Source organism: Monodelphis domestica, chromosome 1 (assembly GCF_027887165.1).
Source record: "Monodelphis domestica isolate mMonDom1 chromosome 1, mMonDom1.pri, whole genome shotgun sequence".
Taxonomy (NCBI): domain Eukaryota; kingdom Metazoa; phylum Chordata; class Mammalia; order Didelphimorphia; family Didelphidae; genus Monodelphis; species Monodelphis domestica.
In genome coordinates this window covers 490444514-490464494 of record NC_077227.1, presented here as the reverse complement: position 1 = coordinate 490464494, position 19981 = coordinate 490444514, and the positions used below count along the sequence as shown (strand labels likewise).

At 33.8% G+C, this 19981-nt stretch overlaps 1 protein-coding gene across 12 annotated transcripts in view; it reads right to left on the bottom strand.

Moving 5' to 3' along the window:
* Positions 1-19981, bottom strand: part of SYCP2 (synaptonemal complex protein 2) — a 123050-nt gene that overhangs the window by 99415 nt on the left and 3654 nt on the right. For 11 of the 12 annotated variants that reach the window (XR_008915427.1, XR_458499.3, XR_458500.3 and 8 more), the window contains exons 3-8: positions 19581-19721; positions 8192-8320; positions 4262-4366; positions 3927-3951; positions 1769-1854; positions 10-95 (exon numbers count right to left, since the gene is read on the bottom strand). Coding sequence is in view for 9 of the 12 variants with exons in the window: in XM_007475626.3 (XP_007475688.2) it covers positions 10-95; positions 1769-1854; positions 3927-3951; positions 4262-4366; positions 8192-8320; positions 19581-19721 (572 nt within the window). In the remaining 3 variants the exon portion in view is untranslated. Of the gene's footprint in view, positions 1-9; positions 96-1768; positions 1855-3926; positions 3952-4261; positions 4367-8191; positions 8321-19580; positions 19722-19981 lie in introns of those variants that run through there. The other variant, XM_007475635.2, reaches the window with a different exon arrangement.

Genomic DNA, 19981 nt, shown 5'->3' with positions numbered 1-19981 from the left:
AATTCTTACATGAGAGACAACATTTCTGGTTTAGAAATTATTTTCCTGGCATCTCGAGATATGTTGTCAAGCAGAGCATTCAACTTTTTTATGGCCTAGAAAAGAAAAAAAATGTTATTCTCTTAAACAGTCTACCTTTATTACACTAGTATTTCTCAAGGAGTGATTTTAGAATGCCTGGGAGTCCTTTAAACCCTTTCAGGAAGACCATCAGGTCAAAACTATTTTCATAATAATCCTAAAACTTTACCTATTAAAATGCTCCTCTCTTTTCCAACTACATATCTGCGTGAGGCCACTACATTTTTGTTTTGGGAAACATAGTTATTTCTCATAAGTATATATTATTTATGTTACTAAGTAATGGGCTAATTATTATTTTAGATAAATATTTCAAAATAAATAAAAATAGATATAATCTGCATTAGCAAAAGCCCTTTGAGTCCTCAATAATTTTAAAGAGAATAAAAGAAGTTCTAAGACCAAAATGTTTGAAAATTATTGCTTTACACTGGCAATGAAATTTAAATATTTGGAAAAAATACTAAACAAAAATAAAATTTAAAACATGTAGATTAGAGCTTTCACAACAAACTTCAATATTACATTCTAGAATGGAAAATATAATTTAATATATGTGAATACAAAAAATAGAGTCTTTATCTTGAGTTAATTTTATTTTTGAGATAAGTAAATATAATCTAATACTACTATTTCTATTACAAATTCTAGTATTATATGTAATCTATATGTATATACATGCATATACACACAAATGTTTGTTTTTTAATAATTTCAGTTGTGTCCAACTCTTTGTGACTCCATTTGGAGTTTTCTTTGCAGAATACTAGAGTGGCTTGCCATTTCCTTTTTCAGCACATTTTACAGATGAGGAAACTGAGGCAAACAGGGTTAAATGACTTGCCCAGGATTACAAAGGTTGTAAGTATCTGAGGCCAGATTTCAATCACAAGATTGTCTTCCTGACTCCTGGCCTGACACTTTTTCCACAGCCCCACCTAGATGTTCATATATACACACACATATATATCTATGTATGTGTATATGTACACATACACTTATAAAAGAGGCCTATTTTTTGCATTTCAAACACTAGTTCTTAAAACAACCTAAATCTCAAATCTGTCTTATCTATCAGCTGTGATAATTTACAATATACTGTATAATTAAAATATCTGGATATATATCATTATAAAACATTTAATTCTTAACAGAAATGTAGAACTGAAGAACTACATTCCCAATCTTAATATTGTCTATAAAGTAATTTCCTCAGCTTAGATGAAATGTGGGATTAAAAAAAATCCCACATAATATCTTCATTGAATTCTCAAAGGGCATGAATGACAGTATAATATAACTTTGGCAGATCCAAGCTGGAAAGGCATCAAGAATAAGCCTAGTGACAAATTGCATATCTCCTGTCCAAGCCCCAGTATATCTAGGTCCAAAGACATTCACTGCCAACAGATTGGCCAAAGAGAGTTAAATTTATTCAGTGACAGTAACTCATAAAAACTATCTATCTACTGAAGTGTTAGAGGGGATACAATCTGTATTAGTGGAAGAAGAACATGTTCTCAGAAATTGTGGATCCTTGAAATAACTACAATTTTTAACTTTTTAAAAGGAAAAAGAGATATTTAATATTTAATAATATTACTTTGAATGTCTCTTTGAAATTTCATAAAGTATTTCTGTGAAAAATCTTCATTGAGTAAAAAAAAAATAAAAGATATAACTTTACCTCCTGCCGAATACAGATATGTATTCTCATGTCGACTACAAGGGCACAGATCCTCAAAATAAAATCTTCCAGTACTTCCATTTTACCTAGTCAAAATTTTAAATTTTACTACTTTTGAAAATAAACTTTAAAACATAAGAGATATAGTTAAATAACTTTCATTTTTCAATATAAATTAAAAACTAAGTGAGATGTAACAGAAAACACATAATAGTGACATGAATAGAATTCTAGACTGACCTATGTGACATCAAACAAATCATTTAATCTAACATGGTTTACTCATCTGAAAAAAGGGGCTTAGATTCTTGTTACCATCACCTTTAAAATCCATTTGACCAGAAATCTCAGTAGACTAATGCTTTTTTAATGACTTGGTTTTGAGAAATCTTCACTAGATCCTACCATTTTTACTGTATATTTCTTTTAAAAAGCTGACTCTACCTGTTGCCTTTTCTTCCTCTTCTCTAACATGTTCCTTGGAAGCACTCTGGCTTCCAACGACATCACTCTTTCTAAAGTTATCAATGATCTCTTAATTGGAAGATGTGATGAAGGTCTTTTCTCAGTCTTTATTTGTCTCAAGCTGTCTACTATATTTGGCATTGTTGATGAAGCTTTCTAATTGGTTACCATATCTATTCTGGGTTTCCCTGCTAGTATTCATTCTCTCCTGGATTGCTTCCTACCTATTTGACTACTTCCTCTGCTTCTCCAAAGTTCTGACTTAGGTCTTCTCTTCAATTTCCATAATTTTTCTCAGTATCCTCATCAGTTGTACTCTCTCCCCAGAGTTTCACTCTTCCATCACTAAATGCCTATTAGGTATCTCAAACTGGATGTCCTTGAAACATATTGAACTCAACATACTGAATACTTAACTCATTTCTCTGCCCAAAGCCACTACCTCTTTTAAGTCATCTCCATTTCTGCTGAAGATATTGCCAGGTTCCAGTTTCCCAGGTTCAATACATTGGCATTATCCTGGGTTCCTCCCACTCACTCATTCCACATATTCAATCAGCTGCCAAATCTTGTTATTTCAGTCTTCATATCTCTCAGATCTAGTCTGTTCTTGCTAGTCACACAACTACCACCTTTGGATTCTTATCCTCTCTAGCCTGTATTATTAGATTAGCATCCTAATTTGTCTCTGTCTCAAGTCTCTTATGATTCCAGTCTATCAAGCATCCTGCAAGCAAAATAATTTTCCTGAAGCTCAGATCTAATCATGTAACTCCCTCCAATCTAATCAATTTTAGGAAATGCCTATTGCCTCTAAGATAAAATATAAACTCCTTTGTTTGGGATTTAAAGACTACATGTTCTAGCTACAACCTATTCTTCCAGCCACAGTGAACATGATTGACTCTCCCACACATTGCAATCCACCCAAATCTTTCTGTTCTTTGCATATAACACTTTTCCATTTCTGTGCCATTTGTATTGGCTGTTGCACAAACTTAGAAGGCACTCCCTGATTAACTTTACCTCAGAGTCCCTCTCTTAAATTAACAGCTCAAGTACCAGTTTCTGCAGAAAGAATTTCTTGAGATAGTGCTCTTCTTCCCAAATTACCTTGTATTTTAACTACTATGTATTTATTTAAATTTATTCTGTAAATAACTTATATAAATACTTGTCTCTTCCATCTGATTGTAAACACTTGGCAAAGTATTATTTCTTTGAATCTGTATTTCTAGGACTTGGCACAATAACTGGCAAATAGTATGTAGTTTATAAGCCATGTGGATTAATCAGATCAGAGCTATTAGCTAGTCCTTTATTCATCATGTCAGAACCTGTCATTCAAACATTCAACAACATAAAAGAAAGATATAAATCTTCTATGATGCTCAGGTTCCCCACTTCTCCAATTCACAAGGGAACAGAGTTTTGATTTGGCTATTTAACACACAAACACATGAAAAAAGCTACATATAGTCTATATGATACTAGATAGCCACAATTCAAAGGCTTATTTTTCCTAGCATCTTTACATTATGTTTAAAGTCTATTCTAATAATAAAAAATATTTGATATCATCAAACATGAAGCATTCAGCACAGCACTATCAGAAATGACTAAATCACAGCATAACTAAAACATAAAATTATTATTCAAACAACATCACTTCAATCCTGTTCTTTTAGCATACCTTCATTATTGATATCATGAACAGTCTGAAAGAAAAAAGTGATCAATTTGTAATTGACTACTTTATATTTGGTATGGTTCATATTACAAAATTTATTTTATAAAATGCTACTAAAACACTAGAAAATTTGGACAGATCATACAATTTTTCAATTAAAAAGTAAAATTAGCATTTAATTATGATTACTAGATAGTTTATAAAAACTATGTTGAATGACTATCCTATGTCTTACATGAGTGCATTTTTTACTGCACAAAGTACATAGTATACAATTTGCTTTAATTATTATATGTCTTGTAAAATTGCTTTTAAAAGGGCTTTGTGTTATTTTTTACCATTAGGACATCAAAGAAATCTTCTATCAGATTCATCATGGCTTCATCTTTCTCATTCTTGTGACTTAAAATAATTTCTTTGATTTTTTCAAACCAGGCCACCATGTAAAGGGGAAAAAAGTTATTTTAATTTCAATTTAGGAACTACATGAAATAATGTATTGTTTGTCATTATATAAATATATAATTTACCAATTACTAATTTGAACTAATAAAAAAATATAAAAGTCCCAAGAAATAAGTTTTTTTTTCTTTTTTTAAAACCCTTACCTTTCATCTTGGAATAAATACTGTGCATTGATTCCAAGGCAGAAGAGTGGTAAGGGCTAGGCAATGAGGGTTAAGTGACTTGACTAGGGTCACACAGCTGGGAAGTGTCTGAGGCCAGATTTGAACCTAGGACTTCCTATCTCTAGGCCTGGCTCTTAATCCACTGAGCCACCCAGCTGCCCCCCCCAAGAAATAAGTTTTTAAAAGGAATAACAGTTTTAAAACAATTAGTTTAAACCCTTGTTTCAAAAAATAAACTAAAAATATATTCCCAATGCCTAGAAAATTGGCTTAAATTAATGGTATCCTTGTTCCAGAAGGAAAATTCCTTATATTTTTAAAGTTTAAACTTCCTAGGTGAATCAGAATCAGACATAAAGATAAACTAGAGGTCTTTACAACATCAGAGTAATGTATAGATGTCAATTATCATCACTGCACTTTGATATAGTGCTAGAAATGCTAGCTAGAGCAATAAGAAAAGATAAAAAAAATTGAAGTGTGAAGAACCACCAAGGTGGAAATAAATTTATCATTTTCTGCTAATTATGTAATGATAGAGAACTTTAAAGAGTCAATAAAAATTCACTGAAACAATAACACTATCCAATTAGGATATAAAATAAATTAGCATAAATTACCGGCATTTCTCTACATTATCAACAAAACCCAGCAAGAAATGGATGAGAAATTTCATTTAAAATAAATACAGAATGTATAAAATACTCACAGGTCTCCCTGCCAAGATATGCACAATAACTATGCTAATACAACTACAAAATACCCTATTAGAAATAAAGACTTAAATAGTTGGAAAAAGAGCCAATATAATAAAAATAAAAGTATTGCCTAAATTAATTTATTTAATCAGTGTCATACCATTCAAACTACCAAAGGTTTGCTTTTATAAAGAAAAATAACAAAATTCATTTGGAACAATTCAAGAATTTCAAGAGAAATTAAAAATGAAGGTACAGGAGAAGAAAGAGAACCTACCCTAACAAATACAATGAAGTAATCACAAAAAATTATTTGGTGCTGATTAAAATACAAAGATTGATCAGTGGTACAGATTAAATATACAACATACAGAAGCAAATAAACCTAATGTGCTAGTGTTCAAAAAACCCATAGGTCATAGGTATTATTACAAAGAAGACTCACTATTCACAAAAAATTATAAATCAGTCTGACAGAAATTAGATTAATACCAACACTTCACATCATGTATCAAGATAAGCTTATAATGGATACACGACTCAAAATTAAAGGTCATTTCATAAACAAGTTTTAGGGAAAAGAGAGAAATTTCCCGGTGGTTAGATACATGAAGGAAAAATTCAATACCAAATAAGAGATAAAGTCAGAGAAGATAAAATGGGCAATTTTTGCTACATCAAATTAAAAAAAAATTTCACAAACAAAACTAAAGTAGCTAAGATTAAAATACCAGTTAACTGGGAAAAATATCTTTTTAGCAATTTCTCTAATCAAGGCCTAAGTTCCAAGTTGATTCAAATTTATAAGAGCCATCTCCCAGTTAATAAATGGTGAAAAGATAGGGATGGGCAGTTTTCCAAGGATAAAAATCAAACTATCAACAATCATAAAAAATGTTCCAAATCACTAATAATTATAGAATTGCAAAATAAAGCTATTTTGAATTTCCCTCTCATACCCATCAGACTGTCAAAGTTGCCAAAAAAAAAGGAAAATGACAACACCATATGGGTAGTATGCATCAGAGATATTTTTAACCTGGATTTTCTAACTTCAAAACAAGTGTATCCTCATTATATATATTGCTTTTTAAGTTGTTGCTGAATTATACTGGAAATTAAATGCAATACTAAGTAGCTTAAACTTTATTCAATAGGCTATAGCAGAGTGACATCATTAGAATGGTAACATTAAGAAGATAAATTTGATTGTATAAAAAACAATGAAGGCAGAAGATAAGAGATAAGGAAAGGGTTTTTCAATTCAATTAAACATTTTTAGGCATGTCCTTTGAGCAAAGCATTCTCTTATTTGCTTAGTAGGCTAAGATGAAATATTATAGTAGTCTTTAATTCCAAGAATATGTGCAAAGATAAATTTAATAGAAGATAAGAGCATGAAAAGGAGAAAGAAGAGATCTAGACAAAGTGCTTTAAGAACATTTGAATGAGAAACACTTTCAGATAATCAGAATCAGGGAATAAATATGGAAATGTGACATCTAAACTACAGCTTGAAGAGAGGGAGAAGTTGTAGGCAGAGGTCTGAAGAGAGTAGTTTTAATCATGTGGAACATTGTGTACAAGTGCAAAAGGGCAGAAAATACTATTTTAAGCTTGGGAACAACTGCAAGGATAGAAATATAAAATAAGGATGGAAAGATGGTGTTAAAGTCTAAGTATACAAGTATAAGGAAATTCATGTCCATGAGTACACACATTGTATTTTATTATAGGAAATTGAAGGTTTTTTGAGTAGAAGGAGTGACATGTTCACTTCTGTATGTTATAAAGATTATTTTGGAAGCTGTATGAAGGCTATGTTGAAGAGGAGACAATTTATGTAAAACTGTGAAGCTTTGCTATTACAAAAAAAGATCTAATTAAATTCATATAAAATAAAAACCTTGGAAAAACATAGAAATAATGGGAGATGACAGTTTGAGCACAGAGAATGAAAGAGGAATAAGCTATAAGTAGAAGCAAAAGAACTTGACAACTACCTGAATGTTGAGGTTGAGGGAAAAGGAAGAATCAAAGACGACTCTGGGATTTCAAGACTAATAATTAGGAATCTAGTACCATAAACAATAATAGTTTTTAGGAAAGGGGGTAAATTAGGAGGAGAAAAATATTAAATTTTGGAACTATGGAGCTAAACGTGCCAAGGAATGGCTATTACTTAAAGATTATTTTAGGTATAGGACAGTAACTCAGAGGAGATAGGAGCTAGATGTATAAATCTGAGAGCCATTTACAAAGGATGATAAATGAAACCATAGATGCATATAAAATTCCTAAGGTAAAGAATATAAATAGGGAAAAGAAATTCTTGAAAAAAAAAACACATACACTTTAGGGTCATGGGGAGAATAAGAAGAAAAAGCAAAATTTATTAAGCACAAGGTCACAGAATCCCACACTGCTTCTGCTGCCCTGGTCTTAACTCCGTGGAACAAGATGTCCCTTGTTCTACCTCTTTTTGTGTGTTGTCTTCTCTCTATTAGACTGACATCTCCATGAGGACAGGGAATGTCTTTTTTTTTTAATTAATTGTATTCCCAGAACTTAGCACACAGTAACTGGCACATAGTAGGTGCTTATTAAGTGTTTATGGGATTAACTGCATTGGAACAAAGTCATTTCTAGAAGAAATATTTATTTACAGAATTGAGTTTCAGGGGAGAAAAAGTTATAAAAATCAAGGAGGATAATAACTGAGAAGAATATGAGATTTATCAATTAAAAGGATATTGAAGATTTAAGAGAGCAGTATCAAAAGAAGGGCCAGAAGGGTAAGAAAGACAGATACAAGTTCCTAGGTAGGGGGAAAAACAATTTGAATTGCATCAACAGACACAATTTTCTTAATAATTGCTGTTAAAAATGGACTCTTCTTTACTTCACTTTCTAAGACTTATTTCACAGGTAATATACTTATCTTTTTGATTAGCCCTTGTTTTGTCATTACTAGAAGTCCAGCTTCCCCAAATATGCTGATATTTTTGCCATATTTTCCAAGAGCATTTAAAATAGTTGAAATATTCTGGATATCTTTCTTGTTAAGTTCCTAAAACACAATAAAAGAAAACACTAATTATCTCTTACATGTAAATAATACTCAATGAAATACATTGAATAATTTTTCAATGTATTAAATTGTTGCTATTTAGTCACAACATAGAAATAAGAACTAGTATTTTTATTCACTTACCATGTCAAAGAGATTATACTAGATCCTAAAGGCTGCATGAAGAAAAAGCAGCTCCTGCCCTCAAGGCCCTTATATTCTACTGGGAGCAAAATCATACATACATAGATAAGGAAATAGAAAATGTAGAGAATACAAAGTAATTTAGGTGAGAATACTAACAACTGAAGGGTAGCAAGAACATTTTTGTGTAGAAGGCATAACTTGAGATGACTCTGAAGAGGTGGGAGGGCATTTCAGAGTCGGGGGCGGGGGGGGGGAGAGACAACATCATGCATATCATGCATGGGGAAAGGCAGTAAATCAAGTTACAGAAGTGGTGAATATGAGCAAACAACAGAAAAAGAAAGAAATTACAATAGATAGCTTCTATACAGTGAATGGAACAGACGGAGAGGGATCAGCAAATGATAAATTAGAAATCCCAGCGAACTGGATACAGGCTGTGGAAGAACTCAAAATGCAATTCAAAGCACAATTAAGAGAGCCTGAATACAACTTTAACAGCAAGATAAGTCATCTGGAAACAGAAAACAGTGTTTTGAGAGCCAAAATTAATCAGCTAGAAAATGAGGCAAAGGAGATGAAAGATGAGGCAAAGGACATGAAAGATGAGGTAAAGAGGATGAAAGATGACCTCTGTAGAAAATCAGACCAGAAAGAGAAGGATGACCAAAAAGCCAAGAATTAAATCAACTTTTTAAGAACCAGAATAAAACAACTAGAATTAAGTGACCTCACAAGGCAGCAGGACACTATAAAACAAAATCAAATGAATGAAAAAAATTGAGGAAAATATGAAGCATGTCATTAAAAAAACAGAGGATTTAGAAAATCTTTCAAGGAGAGACAATTTAAGAATCATTGGTCTACCAGAAGACCATGACTAAAGAAAAATCCTGGACACAATACTACAGGAAATTATTCAAGAAAACTGCCCCAATATTCTAGAACAAGAGGGAAAAGTGGAGATTGAAAGAATCTACAGATCACCTCCTGTACTTAATCCCCAACTGACAACACCCAGGAATGTTATTTACAAATTCAAGAACTATCAGACCAAGGAAAAATATTACAAGCTGCCAAGAAGAAGTCATTCAGATACCATGGAACCACAGTGAGGATAATGCAGGATCTGGCTGCATCCACACTAAAGGACTGAAAGTCATGGAATATGATATTCCAGGAAGCAAGGGAACTAGGTCTACAACCAAGAATCAACTACCCAGCAAAAATGACTATATTCTTACAGGGGAAAGTATGGTTATTCAACAAAATAGAAGAATTCCAAGGATTTGAAAAGAAAAGACCAGAACTAAACAGAAAATTTGACATCCAAGCACAGAACTCAAGAGAATCATCAAAAGGTAATTAAAAAAGAAGGGAAAAAGAAAAACAAAACAAAATAGCAAGAAAAACAACAATAAGTTAAAATGATATGTATCCCTATGAGAAAAGAGGTCATTGGTAACTCTTAAAAACTGTGGTTATCACCTGGGCAGTTAGAAGAATTACACTTAAGAGGGAACAGTGACAAACTGTATAGGATGAAAGGACAAGACATAAAGAGGTATATAGATATATGCATGCATAAATACATATAAATGTGTGTGTATATATATATATACACACAACTAGAGATAAAAATGAGGTTAATACTAAAAGAAATGGGAAAAGAAACAAATGGGGATAAATTTATATGTAACAAAGAAACTCATGGCAGGAGTGGGGAGAACATCAATACACTGGAAGGGTAAAGAGGATGGAGATAGGAAATACTCAATTCTTATGTGCATTGAAATTGAACCAAAGAGAGAAGAACAATCCAATTCGTTGGGGCAGAGAATAGATTTGTGCCTTATAGGGGAATAGAAGGGTAACAAACAGACTGGTGGGGAGGGAAGCAGTATAAGGGAGGGAGAAGTGGGGGGATAGTTTTAGAAAGACTACAAGGAAAATAAGGGGGGAATAAGAAGGGAGGGGGGTAGAAAGGGAAATAAAATAAGGGTGGGGACTAGGGGGACTGATTAAAAACAAACACTGGTGTAGAAGGAAATAGTGAAAGAAGAAAAGGCAGGACCAGGAGTAGAAATCAAAATGCTTGGAAATACACAGCTAGTAATCATTACTCTGAATGTGAATGGAATGAACTCACCTATAAAACGCAAGTGAATAGTAGAGTGGATTAGAATCCAAAACCCTAACATATGCTGTCTACAAGAAACACAGGTGAGGAAGGTAGATACACATAGGGTGAAAGTAAGAGGATGGAGCCAAATCTATTGGGCATCAACTGATAAAAAGAAGGTAGGAGTCGCAATAATGATATATGACAAAGCCAAAGTAAACATAAATCCAGTTAAAAGGGATAGGGAAGGTAATTACATCCTGATAAAAGGCAGTATAGACAATGAGGAAATATCTGTACTCAACATGTATGTACCAAATGGCATAGCATCCAAATTTCTAAAGGAGAAACTAGAGGAGCTCAAGGATGAAATAGACAGAAAAACTATACTAATGGGAGACCTGAACCTTTCTCTATCCGAACTAGATAAATCAAAGCAAAAAATAAATAAGAGATAAAAGATGTGAATGAAATCTTAGAAAAATTAGAGTTAGTAGATATGTGAAGAAAAAGAAATAGGGACAAAAAGGAATACACCTTCTTTTCAGCAGCACATGGTACATTCACAAAAAATTGACCATGTATTAGGACATAAAAACATTGCAAACAAGTTCAATAGAGTAGAAATAATACATGCAACCTGCTCAGATCACAATGCAATGAAAATAATAATTTGTAAGGGTACATGGAGAGGCAAATCAAAATTGAACTGGAAATTAAACAATATGATTCTCCAAAATCAATTAGTTAAAGAACAAATCATAGAAACAATAATTTCATTGAATAAAATGATAATGATGAGACATCCTTTCAAAACCTATGGGATGCAGCCAAAGCAGTACTCAGGTAGAAATTTATATCCTTGAGGTCAGTCCTAGAGTCCTAGAGAATCAACCAAAAAGCTAGTTGAAATAACCAACAACTTTAGCAAAGTTGCAGGATACAAAATAAACCCGCATAAGTCATCAGCATTTCTATATATCTCCAACCCATTTCAGCAGCAAGAATTAGAAAGAAATTCCATTTAAAATCACCCTAGACAATATAAAATACTTAGGAATCTATCTGCAGAGACAAACACAGGAACTTTACGAACACAACTATAAAACACTCTCCACACAATTAAGACTAGATCTAAACAATTGGAAAAACATTGATTGCTCATGGGTGGGACGACTAACATAATAAAAATGACAATCCTAGCCAAATTAATTTACTTATTTAGTGCCATACTGTAAAAAATAGACTCGAATACAGGACTACAAGCCCCACAAGCCTTTGCTCCACTTCCCCAAAATGCTTTGTAATCTCACGGGAATTCTGAGATGGGCCAAGATCGAGGAAGGATTTAAGCTGGTGGTAAAGGTTTTTGGGGCTCTCTCTTTTGGACTTCCGTTTTGGAGCAGACGCGTCTCTTCTGTGATGTGAGGTTATTTTGTCTAGGCCTCTGGCCTAAGCACATGTTTCTTACTTGTATATTCTTTAATCCTTAATCCTTAATAAACCTCTAAAAATATAATACTCCTTGCAGAGAGAAACTAATTTCTACCTGCCTCAGTCTCCCCATATTCCCTAATTTAATCGTTACAATACCCATTGAACTACCAAAAAACTTTTTTACTGAATTAGAAAAAACCATAACAAAGTTCATTTGGAAGAACAAAAGATCAAGGATAGCCAGGGAAATCATGAAAAAAAAAATGCAAAGGAATGAGGACTTGCAGTCCCAGATCTCAAACTATACTATAAAGCAGTGGTTATCAAAATAATTTGGTACTGGCTAAGAGACAGAAAGGAGGATCAGTGGAATAGACTTGGGGTAAGTGACCTCAGCAAGACAGTCTATGATAAGCCCAGAGATCCCAGTTTGTGGGACCAAAACCCACAATTTGTTCAAAAAAATCTGCTGCGAAAACTGGAAGACAGTGTGGGAGAGATTAGGTTTGGATCAACACCTCAAACCCATACCAAGATAAACTCAGAATGGGTGAATGACTTGAACATAAAGAAGGAAACTATAGGCAAATTTGGCGAATATAGAATAGTATACTTGTCAGATCTTTGGGAAAGGAAAGACTTTAAAACCAAGCAAGAGCTAGAAAGAAACCCCACAAAATGTAAAATCAGTAATATTGATTACATCAAATTAAAGTTTTTGTACAAACAAAACTAATGCATCAAAAATTAGAAGGGAAGCAACAATTTGGGAAACAATTTTCATTACAAAAACCTCTGATAAAGGTCTAATTACTCAAATTTATAAAGAGCTAATCCAATTGTACAAAATAATCAAGCCATTCTCCAATTGATAAATGGGCAAAAGACATGAATAGGCAATTTTCAGTTAAAGAAATCAAAACTATCATTAAGCACATGAAAAAATTCTCTAAATATCTTATAATCAGAGAGATGCAAATCAAAACAACTCTGAGGTATCACCTCACACTTAGCAGATTGGCTAACATGACAGCAAACGAAAGTAATGAATGCTGGAGGGAATATGGCAAAGTAGGGACCTTAATTCATTGCTGGTGGAGTTGTGAATTGATCCAACCATTCTGGAGGGCAATTTGGAACTATGCCCAAAGGGCGCTAAAAGACTGTCTGCCTTTTGACCCAGCCATAGCACTGCTGGGTTTATATCCCAAAGAGATAATAAGGAAAAAGACATGTACAAAAATATTTATAGCTGCGCTCTTTGTGGTGGCAAGGAATTGGAAAATGAGGGGATACCCTTCAGTTGGGGAATGGCTGAACAAATTGTGGTATATGTTGGTGATAGAATACTACTGAGCTCAAAGGAATAGTAAAGTGGAGGAATTCCATGGGAACTGGAACAATCTGCAGGAATGCAGAGTGAAAGGAGCAGAACCAGGAAAACATTGTGCACAGAGACTGATAAACTGTGGTACAATCGAATGTAATGGACTTCTCCATTAGTGGCAATGCAATGACCCTGAACAATCTGGAGGAATCTACGAGAAAACCACTATCCACATCCAGAGGAAACACTGTGGGAGTAAAAACATCAAAGAAAAACAACTGCTTGAATACATGTGTTGAAGGGATGTGGTTGAGGATGTAGGCTCTAAATGAACACCCTAGTGTAAACAACAACATAAAAAAAGGTTCTTATCAAGGACACAAGTAATACCCAATGAAATGGCACTTTGGCTATGGGAAGGGTGGGTAGAGGGTAGGGAGGGAAACAATGTGATTAGTGTAACCAAGGAATCAAGTTCTAAATTGACTTAAATAAACTAATTCAAATGGGAAAAAAAAGAAAGATAGGTTAGAGTCAGAATGTGAAACGTTTTAAATGTTAGGCAGAGGAATTCATATTTTACAATAGAGCTCTACGGGGGATGGATTGAAGAATGGAATCTGTAAGCCAGTCTAAATGAGAGATTAATACAATATTTCAAGCAAGAATTTAAAGGGCCCATATGGTGGTGTTGCGATTTGGAAAATATTGTGGAGAAGGAACCAATAAGACTGAGCAAATGACTGGATATGGAACATTAAGTAGAGTGAGGAATCAAGTCTGAAACTGGTAATTAGAAAAATGGTGATGTCCTCAAAAAAAGGAATTTTAGGTAGAAGGGTGTGTTTGAGGATTTGGCAGGGTAGGAAAGAAAATTAATTTCATTTTAGACATGTTGAATTTGAGATACCTATGAAATACGTGGTAGAGCTATCTATCTGGCAGTTGGATAGGTAGCACTACATCCCTAGAACTGGGCTAATAATGATGGATAGGTAGAGTTGGTAGATATGTGCATGAACAATAAATAAATCCTTTGGAACTGATGAGATTCCTGAGAGTATATATATGCACACACATGTACATATATATACACATACAGATTTCATATATGTGTACATATATATATATAATATATAAATACATTTTTTTAATTAAAAAATGGTCCTAAACTGAGCATGAGATACACACATGGAGGGAACACTTCATAGATAAAGGAGGCTGAGGAGTGATTAGACATATAAAAACCAGTAAAGATCAATGCTTAAAAAACTGAGGGAGAAGGTAGTATCCAGGAAAAGGGAGTGATCGACAGTGTTGATGGAGTTCAGAAGGATAAGAGTTGAGAAAGTCTATTGATTTCGCAATTAAAAAAATATTTGGGGGGTAGAACCAAGACAGCTGAGAAGATATGCAGACTTATCTGATTTCTACCAAATTATTCTCCAAAAAGCAATGCTCTGAGGCCTCAAAACAATTTTTGGAGTAGCATAACCCACAAAAAGACAAGGTGAAGTAATTTTTCAGCCCACAACAACTTAGAAGGCCAGCCTTGGGGATCTAGTGCACCAGAGTGGAGGTAGAGTACAGCCCACTGGGGCAAGCCCCACAGAAGAAATAGGTATTGGTGGTAACTGAAGCAGCAGCCAAGGAGGCTGGAGCTCTCAGTTTAAAATGGCAAGGGGAGTTGGAAAACTGCTCAGAAGGAGACTACAGGGATCTCTTTGCTGACTCATGGGGCAAGATTCTTGTCCCGTTGCCTATAGGTAGAACCAGGTCACAGTCCTGAGGCCCAATCAAAGGGTTAGGAGGAACACCAGCATATACCAGCACTTGTAGTCCCAGGTGAGTAGGTCATAGCTCCAAGGGGTAATACGAGTGCTTGGCACTGCTCATAGGTCAGAGCACAGGCTGGAGAGTATTAAATACACCTCCCCTTCTTAGAAGAGCTGAAAGCAGGTAGATCCCCAGTGTCAGCTCTAAAGGCAGCTACACAAAAAGAACTGTAAACTAGAAATAGTGCTTTCCTCACAATTACTGAGCCCAACTTTTACATGTTTTTTTTTTAATTAGAAGAAAAGAAAAAGGCAGGAAAATGAGCTGACAACAAAAAAAGAAAACATAGAAAGTTATTTTGATGACAGGGTAAACTCAAACTCAGAAATAGAAAACAAAGTCAAAACTGTTGCATCCAAAGCCTCCAGGAAAAATATTAACTGCTCTCAAGTCCAAAAAGAATTAATGGAGGTTCTCAAAAAGGATTTAAAAATCAAATAAAAGAAGCAGAAGAAAAATTGGGAAAAGAAATGAGAGTGACACTGGAAAATAATGAAAAAAAAATCAACAGCTTGGTAAAGAAGGCACCAAAAAATACTGAAGAAATTAATACATTAAAAAACAGAACAGGCCAATTGATATAAAGAGGCACAAAAATCCAAAGAGAATAAACATAAAAAAGCAGAATTGGGGGCAGCTGGGTAACTCAGTGGATTGAGAGCGAGGCCAAGAGACAGGAGGTCTTAGGTTCAAATTTGGCCTCAGTCACTTCCCAGCTGTGTGACCCTGGGCAAGTTACTTAACCCCCATTGACTAGCCCTTACCACTCTTCTGCCTTGAACCCAATACACAGTATTGATTCTAAGATGGAAGGTAAAGTTTAAAAAAAAAAAGCAGAACTGGTCAAACGAAAAAATATATACAAAAATGGAGGGAAGACAAAAATTTATTGAAAGACAAATTGGCCCTTTGGAAATAGAGGAACAAAAATTCACTGAGGAAAAAGTCTTTACAAAGTAAAATTGGTCAAATGGAAAGGGAGGAACAAAAGTTTACTCAAGAAAATCATGTATTAAAAACTAGAATTAGGGAAGTAGAAGCTAAAAAGTTCATGAGATATCAAGAAACAACCAAATGAAGTCAAATGAATGAAAAGAGAGAAGAAAATGTGAAATACCTCATAGAAAAAAACAATTGATCTAGAAAATAAATCCATGTGAGATAATTTAAGAATTACTGTGCTACTTGAAAGTCATGATCAAAAAAAGAGTTTAAATATCATCTTTCAAGAAGTTATCAAGGAAAACTGCCCTGACATACTACAACCAGAGGAAAAAAAGAAACTGAAAGACTATATTGATCACCTTCTGCAAGAGGTCCCAAAAGGATAACTCTCAGAATATTATAGAGAAATTCCAAAACTCTCAAGTCAAGAAGAAAATATTGCAAGCAATGAAAAAGAAACAATTCAAATACCAAGGATCCACAGCCAGGATAACACAAGACTTAGCAACTTATACATTAAAGGATCAGAGGATCTCGAACCATGTTGGCAAGCCTATGGCACATGTGCTAGGGGAGGGTTGCTCTCATCTCCCTTTCTATGTGTGCCTGAGGATATTTTTCACATCACTTACCTCACTTACCTCCAGTAACTCAATAGGTGAACTTCCTCCCTCCCCTGTCTGGGATGAGGCAGGGGAGGGGGCCTCACATATGGCAGGAGAGTTGCAGTTTGGGGACTCAGTCTCTAAAAGGTTCAGTATCAGTGGTCTAGAATATGTATGATATTGCAAAGGGCAAAGGAGGTAGGACTTCAATCAAGAATCATATATCCAACAAAACTGAGCAAAATTCTTCAGGGGAAAAATAGATATTCAATGAAATAGAGGACTTTCAAACTTTTCTGATGAAAAGACCTGAGCTTAAATACAAGATTCAAGCAAAGCATAAAATGGTAAATGAAAAAGAATCAAGACATTCGACAGAGTTAAATTGTATATATCCCTACATGGGGAGATGATTCCCATAATGCCAAAGAACTTTGTCATTATTAGAGCAGTTAGAAGAAGTATATATAGATAGAGGGTGAAGGTGTGAATTGAATATGATCTAGAACATAAAAATTAAATTAAATTAAGGCATAAGAAAGAGGCATTGAGAGAAGTGGGAGTAGAAAAACACAATGGGGTAAATTACTAACTATATAAGAGGCATGAAGGAATGTTCACAGTGAAGGGGAAGAGGGAGATGTGAGGAGGAGAGCATATGAACCCTACTCTTGTGGAAGTTGCCTTAATGAAGGAAGAACATATACAATCAACTGGGTATAGAAAGCTATCTTACCCTCTTGGAAAACAGGAAGGGAAGAAGATAAAGGGGATGGGGCTGACAGAAAAGAGGGCAAATTGGGGGGGGGGGGTAAATGGGATTGAAAGTAATACAGTATTCATAATGTTGCAAAAATTTTTGTAAGCCTCTCTAATAAAGGCCTCACTTCTCAAATACATAGAGAAATGAGTTGAATATTTAAGAATACAAGTCATTCCCCAGTTGAACAATGGTCAAAGGATAGGAATAGGCAGTTCTCAAACAAAATAATTAAATCTCTCTAGCCATGCAAAAATATTCTAAATCACTATTGCAAATTAAAATAACTTTGAGATACCACCCCATATCTATCAGATAGGCTATTATGACAAAAAAGAAAAATGACAAAACTGGGAGGAAATATGGGAAGGCTGGGGCAGGAATGCATTGTTGAGGGAGTTGGGACGTGATTCAATCATTCAGGAGAGCAATTTGGACCTATGCTCAAAGGACTATAAAACATCTGTACTACTTTGACCTAGCAATATCATTACTAGGTTTATATCCTAAAGAGATTAAAAAAAAAAAAGAAAAAGGGGGAAGGACCTATATGTACAAAATGATTTGAAGCAATTCTTTTCGGGTGGAGGGTGGCAAAGATCTGGACAGCAAGAGGATACTCATCAATCAGGGAATGGCTGAGGAGGTTATGATTATAATATAATACTTTTATGCTGTAAGAAATGACAAACAGGAAGAGTTCAGAAAAATCTGGAAAAACACAAACTGAAGCAGAGTGGAATAAGTGCAATCAGGAGAACATTGTACACAGTGACAGAAATACTTTGTAATGAACAACTGTCAATAAGTTATTCTCAACAATACAATGATCCAAAACTATCTCAAAGAATTCATGATAAAAAAATGTCATCTACTTCCAGAGAAAAAGACATGAGCCTGAATCCAGATCAAAGCAAAATTTTTTCACTTGTTTTTTTTTCTATTTGAATTTCCTTCCACAAAAGAATATAGAAAAATGTTTTATATGATTCCATATGTAAAATCTCAGATTGCTTACCATCTTGACAAGGGGTGGGTGAGTGGTAAAGAAGAGAATTTGAGACTCAATATTCTTTGAAAAATGATTAAAATTGTTTTCATATGTAATTGGGGAAAAATTAAATTAAAAAAAATCTTTGGTGACCTGGGATAGCATTTTTAGTCCAGTTAATGGATGAAAACCAGATCACAAGCAGCTGAAATAAAGAACAGGAAACAGTAAGTGTAGACTGCTTTTTCCCAGAGCAAAGTAGTGAAAGGGAAGAGACAGTGAATGAGGGAATGGCAGGTGAAATGAAAGTTTAAAGATGGGAGAAATTTGGGTATATCTATAGGCAGCAAGAGAAGGAGGAAACAGATTGAGATAATAAAGATTAAAGAGTGAGGTTTTGGCAGAGAAAAGTCACCTCTTTTTCAGACTCTACCAAAGGAAAAGAACATGGGGGTTGGGGAGAAGTACATGGTGAAATCATTTTAGTTACAGAATTGGAAGGGGGAAAGACAGTTTGTATCAGCTGACCTCTATTTCTAAGTTAAAATTATAAGATAAGGTCTTCTGCCAAAGAGGAAGGAAGGAGTGGTATAGGTATTTTCATTCCTTACTTTCATAAAAAAATGATCCGTTAACTTATAGTTAAATGTTACTTACAAAATCAATACAGGGTTTGATTTTTAACTTAAGTCTCTGCCTACATAAGAGCTAGTTAAAAGTTTAAAAATGAGTCAAGCGATAGTTTATATGCTCAGTATTAAACTACTAGTTAAACTATTTTCAACCAATATATTTCAACCACTCAATAAGGTAATCATGTGTACAGACATCATTCTGCATATTTTATTTGAAAATAACCAAAATAGGTTCTTTTCTTTTGAAAATATAAATTAAGCAAATATTTTCAATGTTTAAATCACCTGGAAAAAAAGACATTTTAAAAATGTTTCTTAAATAGCTATTTTCAAGCAAATATTTTAATTTGATTCTTCCAATGGAACATTTCTTTCTGGCAGAAACATTTAAACAAAACATTCACTTGTTAACAGTAGTGTGACACCCAATCATGTTTTTAGAATTGAAAATTTACCTTGCACATAAGGTTGTCCAACTTGCTGAAAAATTGTTTACTACATTTAAGTGTGATATTGTTGTCATTTTCCATCTGTAGAAACTGTTCTAAAGGCTTGAAGTCATTTTTTCTTAAAGCATCATCTATGCGTTTTTCGAACTATTAAAAATATTAGTGATATGATGTGATTAAATAACAAATCAAAACAAATTAATTGTCCTTTATACTCAAAATTTTACCAAAAAATTCATATGAAAAATTTATAAGAATTTATAAATATTACCACTGGTTCAGTAAGGATAATAACTCAGCTTTGTTTATGTAGTACTTTTATGAATTATAATGTCAACGATTAAACATAGAATAAGAGAATAAATTATTTTGCCAGTAATGAGACTTTATAGAGGGTGGAAAAAAAA